Source organism: Alligator sinensis, unplaced genomic scaffold, assembly GCF_000455745.1.
Source record: "Alligator sinensis unplaced genomic scaffold, ASM45574v1 scaffold617_1, whole genome shotgun sequence".
In the NCBI taxonomy this organism is placed as follows: domain Eukaryota; kingdom Metazoa; phylum Chordata; order Crocodylia; family Alligatoridae; genus Alligator; species Alligator sinensis.
Window position 1 is genome coordinate 1,294,759 of NW_005842291.1, and position 7,105 is coordinate 1,301,863.

At 36.9% G+C, this 7,105-nt stretch overlaps 1 protein-coding gene across 1 annotated transcript in view; it reads left to right on the forward strand.

Annotated features, from left to right (window-relative positions):
• Positions 1-6,839, forward strand: part of SLIT2 (slit guidance ligand 2) — a 469,229-nt gene extending 462,390 nt beyond the window's left edge. Inside the window, exons 34-36 of the mRNA XM_025209503.1 lie at positions 382-670; positions 3,959-4,170; positions 5,258-6,839. Coding sequence (XP_025065288.1) covers positions 382-670; positions 3,959-4,170; positions 5,258-5,499 — 743 coding nt within the window. The 3' untranslated portion in view covers positions 5,500-6,839. The remainder of the gene's footprint in view (positions 1-381; positions 671-3,958; positions 4,171-5,257) is intronic.
• The last annotated feature ends 266 nt before the right edge of the window (positions 6,840-7,105 follow it).

The following is a 7,105-nucleotide window of genomic DNA, read 5'->3' on the forward strand; positions in this document are numbered from 1 at the left end:
CCCTCTCCCCTCCCCTTCCACCACAGTGGACCTACCAGCTGCATGCAGCTCTCCACCCTGCTGGGCTCTGCTTCTTGCCACCTATGTAATGTGCTGCGCTGCATGCAGGCATGTGCATTTATTGGCCAAATTATCATCCACATGAAGCTGATTTCCAATACCGCCAGTTTTCTTTATATCGGTCCTGATCTGATATTGAACTGATGTATCAGTGCACCTCTAATGTATGGGTCCAGATGTTGTCTCTAGAGTCTTTCTCTGATAATTCTAGGTTCCATGTTCATGGATGGTTAATTGGGATATTTGTAAATATATTTAAAAAAGTAAAAAATAGAAAATGGTACCATTTGATGCATTGATTAATTGATGACTATTTTCTAGGCATGCCTGTGAAAAATAACATTGCAGCTCTACGCCAGTCCCCAGGCCAGAATGGCACCAGCTTCCATGGCTGCATCCGTAATCTGTACATCAATAGTGAACTTCAGGACTTCAGAAATGTGCCACTGCAAGTGGGAATTCTTCCAGGTTGTGAACCCTGCCACAAGAAAGTGTGTGGGCATGGAACCTGTCATGTTACCAGCCAATCAGGTTTTACCTGCGAGTGTGAAGGAGGATGGACTGGACCCCTTTGCGATCAGCAAGCCAATGACCCTTGTCTTGGAAATAAGTATGTCTTTTTTCAAAATAGAACTATAATTTAACTATTTTTTCAGCAAGATATAAATGTATTGTGCACATGAGAGTAACACCGATTCCCATATTGGATCACTGAAGTATTGTTCTTAATGAGTGAAACTTCCCAGTACAAAAGGTCTGACAGTTGTACTATATACCACTTAAGCCTTCCTGGAAGCTCTAAAACTACAGAAAGTGAGGGGTCATGGATGCAATAGGCATCCATATCTCCATAATTTTTTTAGAATATTTCAGGAAAAATATATATTTCATTTAATTATTATCTACCATGAACTAGTAGTTACTTGTATGCATATAGTTACTACATTGTCCCCGGACTCAGCTGGAAAACACGTTATTAAGCCAGAAGATAGCAATGATGGTAAAACAAGGGTTATCATTTTGTTTGCTTTTTAGTTGCATATTCCTGCTAGATACGATACAGGCTATAATAACATTCTCATTCTTGGATCATGAACTCCCAGCACAAGGCAGATCTGAAATTCAACTCTCTCGAAGTGTTCAGCACCACAATTTGTCATTGCCTTTTCCCCACAGCTGTCCTGACCACGATTAGCCAAGCAGCCCTTCTGGCAGAGCAGACTTTTCCAACCACTACTACTGATTTTTCTATGCCATAGCCTGCCTAACAAAAGAAGTTTGTGAGTGTTTCTTCTTTGATTCATTTTCAGTATTTCAGACTACCACCAAATTCCTTTGAAATCCAGTAGCTTTATCTTGGGTTTCACTCAAAGTTACTGCTGAGAAGATTTTCTTTTGATGTTTTGTAATGACATCTGAAGGTTTCAGTACTCCAAAGTTTATATTTGCACAACTTAGAGGTATTTCAGCGTTTAGTATAGAGCCCATTTCTACTTTCTTGTTCATAGGGTTTATTTTTTGAGATTTCACTTTTCTTGAAATCATAAGAAGGAAGCACCCCCGGTGCTTGAAATACAGTTTTATCCTCAATCACACCTAAGCAGGTCTGCTTCACATAACGTGAAGATGTCACCCCTTAAACTTTGCATAGGTAAACCCTCTCAGCGGCTTCCCCAAACATTTCTCTTCTACATAGTTTTTTATACCTTCCCCATCACTTTTGTATTTGAGCATCTGTAAGTAGCGCAGTAAACTCTGTGGCTAACACTGGATTTGTGTAGTTCTTTTTTCCCCTTCCATCCTCCCCCACAGAGGGAGATTTATGTGAGTACAATTTATGTTTTTAATAGGGTTTTGTGTTTTGAACCTTACGTGCTTATACAAATTTGTTTGAGAAGGCCAAGTTGAAGCTTTTAATTTTGTATTTTGAATACAAAAGGTTTGTAATAGTCTAGAGTTCCTGCGGGCATTTTTCCACAATCTTGGAGCAGCTCCGAAGAATGCCCTGTACCAATGAATTTTGCCCTAAAGGTTTAGGAATCCGTTGTGCATAAGAAGCAAAGCTGTCAACAATGGTCCTTATTCTGGAGTTGCAGGGAATCTCCTATAGATGCTCGACCCAGTCCACTGAACAGCTTAGAAAAGTATAGATGTTTCACAGTAGGTATGCTGTGACCTGTGGCATGATTTGAAGTAGGCCTGAAATGTTTAATGGATCTGTTGGGGTCAAGCCTGTGCTAGATGCTGAAATTTGATATTGGAATAGATCCAGCCACCCTCTAAATTGAACCTGTTAACTAACCACTAGTTGTCTCGATAGATATGACATCAAAGACTGGCTTTGTAAAGCATGGCAAGGTATCAATGAATAATAGAACAAATGTAACTTGGACAGTGAGTTGTTTCTGCCAAAGGACCAAATACAGCAAAAAGCCAACAACCCAAAAGCCAAAGATTGATTTAGGTACCTTTCATACAGCCAGAAGTGGGTGTTAGAAAGAGGCATTGTACAATTGGTGGCAATGTCCTCTTCAGCAGTACTTTTCTATCACCCTTTTATGCTCACCATGCTAAATTGCTTGTGGAGGATCAGAGTTGTGAATGTGGAGAAAAGTAATTACTCATATTCCACCGATTTGTAGACTGGGACAGAATTTTCAGATTGAAACTTTTGTTGGTGAAAAATGCATATTCAAAGACTCCAACGGGTGTATTTTTTCAGTTTTTCTAAGACCACATGATATAGGGAGAAGAAACATTAGAGTAGTCCATCCATGTGAGGCCATGTTAGGCCATATGACATGGGGAGGAGAAACATTTGAGTAACTGTGAGTTAGACATCTGAGATTGCTTTCAACTCCATCCATGAGCTGTCACTAAAATTGTCCCCCAGGGAAGCAGTATATATAAAGGAAACCTGTCTAGCAAGAAGAATGTTACAGGAAATAAGGGGTTTTTTTCCTAGGAATAAAACCATTGACCTTGTACCACCAAATTAAAGAGGGAATGGATCTTATTCCAAGGAACTCCTGAGGCTTACAATGCATTAATTAATGTGATTGGAAATGTGTTCATGTACACAGGAATCCTGGCATGCAGCTCAACTCAGAGCCTTTTTACCTTAAGCAAAATTCAGTATACCACAAGTCCACTGGAAAAGGTTTATCTGATCTGCAAGCAGACAGTTGCAGTCTTAGTACCTGTGGCAGTCTTAGTTTATCCTGCAGTCTTAGTACCTATTTCAAGATATAGGCATATCTTGAAATAGGCAGCACTAACTAGTTGTGCTGTAAGGAACTGGCTGGTAGATTATAATACCTGAGATTGAGATGAACAGTACATGGGGAAATGGGAGACTTTGTGCTCAGCTACCAATCTGCCACTTGAAAAGATCAGAAAACTGAGCTTGGGAGATTCTGACCTGTCTCATTCTGGGAAGCCAAACTCTCAGGAATGAGGACCCTGTGAAACAATACCTTTGAAGTACACAAAATATGGGCAAGTATCATTCTCTCTTGTCTTTTCATGTTTAATGCTAAAGACTTTGTATATTTAGGTCCTGATTTTGTATTCCTTGCACACTTCACTCTCACTTAAAATTAAAGCAGGTGAAATATGTTTGATTTAATAATTGTGACCTGTACAAGTCTTCCATAACACATCTACAGTGGCTGTTTTCTGGCAATAGGAGAATAGTATCCTGTACAGCAATGTTTTCCAAACCACTCATAAAAAAACTTTTATACACTACTTCAGTGTATCTCACTGAAAAGTACATTAAAAAGTCTATAAGCAATCTGTTTTTGAGCACAATCCAAAGTATTTGTAGTTAATGTTGCTTAGCTTAAACTTTGATGAATAATTTATTTTTATTCTCTTGGCCTTGTTTTCTCTGTAGATGTGTGCATGGTACCTGCTTGCCAATCAATGCATTTTCATACAGTTGTAAATGCCTGCAGGGACATGGGGGAGTCCTCTGTGATGAAGAGGAAATGCTGTTTAACCCCTGCCAGTCCATCAGGTGTAAACATGGCAAATGTAGGCTTTCAGGCCTTGGGAAACCATATTGCGAATGCAGCAGCGGATACACGGGGGACAGCTGTGATAAAGGTAAGCCATTCAACATATTCTGATATTTCATGTTAGAAAAAGTCCTTTTTAAACATGAACAATCAAACCATTGCCAATCTTTTTTTCCCCTACAATCCACTCATGGGGTTTTTTTTGTAAATATACTTTAAAAGGCTTGTCTCAGTGAGAGAAGAAGCCTAACCTGTTTGCCCATGAATTTAAATATTTATACTTAGATTTTTTTCATCAAGTATTTTGCTGTGAAAACATTTCTCTCTTTTTTTTTCCCTTTATTCAGAAGCACATTTTCCCTATATATAACTATTACCTTTTACCTGCTGTATCTTTCTGTATTTATTGTTTCTCTGCCTTCTGCAACTGAGAAGCCAAATCCAATGATTCTGCTCCTAGTTTTATCACAAACTCTACTTTTGACCTCTCAGCTTCAACTGATTTATCACAGCGAATTATGCAGGTGAGATGGATAAAAACAGGATGACTTTTCCCCCTACCTTTTTCTTTTTTCCTTTGTCTATCAGAGCTTTCCCCCTCCCTCTCTCTCCTTTACCCCAGCTGGCATTTATTTTGTATTGTGCATCGATGTGACTAGAATAGAGGGGTATTATGGTAGAACTTTTAACAGATGTCTCGTTTTTAGTTGGTTTTATACCTCAGTAATTTATGAAGTTAGTGGAATGTAACTTGTATTAAATAACAGATTGAATAATATTAAACTCTATGTCTAATAAATTAAACTGCATGCTCTGTAAAACAGTTCCCTATGGTAAATAGAGCCAGCTGCAAGCAGAATAGGAACAGAAGATGTGTATGTTTGTAATGATAAAAAAATGATTTAAGCTTCAATTTTCTTGTCATTGTAATAACATTGTATTTATGGTTTACATACCTGGTATAAACTTCACAGAAAATAGCAGAATGAAGAAATAAAATTCAGCATTAATGAAATACCATTTCACAAAACGGTTGCTTTTCTTATACAAGATGAAAGTCAAACATTAAAAAAGCAGTTACATATAGATATTTTACATTTTCTTGGTGAACTCTGTATTGTGAGTCATTCTGTGACTTGTGTATGTCATATTTGTTTTGTTATGTTTTTTTACAGAAGTCTCTTGTCGAGGGGAACGAATCAGAGATTACTACCAAAAGCAGCAAGGGTACGCTGCGTGCCAGACGACCAAGAAGGTATCGAGACTAGAATGTAAAGGAGGATGTTCAAATGGGCAGTGCTGTGGACCGCTAAGGAGCAAGAGACGGAAATACTCTTTTGAATGCACTGATGGGTCCTCATTTGTGGACGAGGTGGAGAAAGTGGTAAAGTGTGGCTGTACAAATTGCCCCTCCTAAATGTGCCCCCGTCACACTTGTCTTTTGAAAATGTTGTATACTTATTGACCGTGTCGGACTAATTAATGCTTCATAGTGGAAATATTTGAAATATATTGTAAAATACAGAACAGACTTATTTTTTATTATGGGAATAAAGACTTTTTCTTCATTTGAAAAAAGATTCAAGTGCTTGAACTGAGACTTCTTATAATCAAGAGGAGCTTTGAAGAAAAAAAAGGACCTGGTAACATTGAAACAGTGATGGCAAACTTAACTGCTTTTAACACAGATTCTTCTTTATAACATGCTGAAGATACACTGACATTATACACATGTGACTTTCAACCTAAAGCTCATTGATGAACAGTTGACCAGAACAAGAGGCTTGCCTTTTCACTTTCATATCAATATATTATATTGTCTTGACAGACCATAGCAATCACTTACCTATGGATGATGAAGAGTTATGAGTGAAAGAAATCAGATTATACAGCTATAACAGATGTATGTGATGCATTTTGTGTGGCAAAATTATTGACCATCTTGGGAAGATGGGGGTTCACATAATAGATGGGAGCGTTTAAGGTGTGAAAATGTACTCTAATCCTAAAATCTCCTGATGGTGTACACGTTTGTCAGCATGTTAGCAAAAGAAGCATACAAAAAGTGTCTTTCTGCCTTTTTTTCCAGTATTAATTTTTTTGTAATATAAATGTTATGGGATGATAAAATAGATTATTGATGGATAAATTAGTAATAATATGAATTTCTGTTTCTATGAGTTCTAAACAACTTTATACAGTATTCAGTTTCATTGAGAAATATTTATTGTATTGAAGTACATTGTACTTAACCTTTTTAGGCCATCCCTTTTACTGTTTTTCAATGCTTTAATATATATTAATTTATATTTGTCCTGGTATTTTTGTATTTTGGTTTTTTTAAAGACTTAAAATCAGGATTTTTGCAATAGAACTAACATAGCATGTCATCTTGGGGTAAACGTTTTTGGTCCGATTCTTTATTTTTTCCTTAGCATCTGACCACTTGGTGTCACTGAATCTGAAACTGAAAGTGATAAGCCTGCAATTTTCATGTTGAGCAAACATTCAGGACACCTCCCAAGAACTTTTAATGTATGAGAGAAAATGTCTTTACACTAGATGGCAATTGTTTAGAAGTAAATTTTCCCTATATATACAGTAAAATGGTGTGTAGAAAATGACACTAGGAAGTAGACCTCCACAAATTAATATTCCCTTTAAGCTCCTTACCTTTTCTAAAATAAGAAAAAAGAAAAAAAGGCTGTACTTTCAAGAACTGTGACTTTTTCCAAATAATAAAACTACTTTATTGCCCTAATGTTCCCCATGTTAACATGTTGCTGCTAAATTACAATGTAGGATTGGTAACAATTAATAGTGGGTTTTGTTCTTCTTTCATTCAAACCCAGGGTACCCTGTAAAATGCAGATTTTTTTTTCAATTTCATTTTATTTTTTACAAAAAAAAAGTTAGATGTACATGTGTAATTCAGTGTGCTTCGTCTTATTTGGACTGATATCAGTAATGCTACTGATGTTTGTAAATTAAACAGATATTTACTTCATTAATAGATCTTCTTT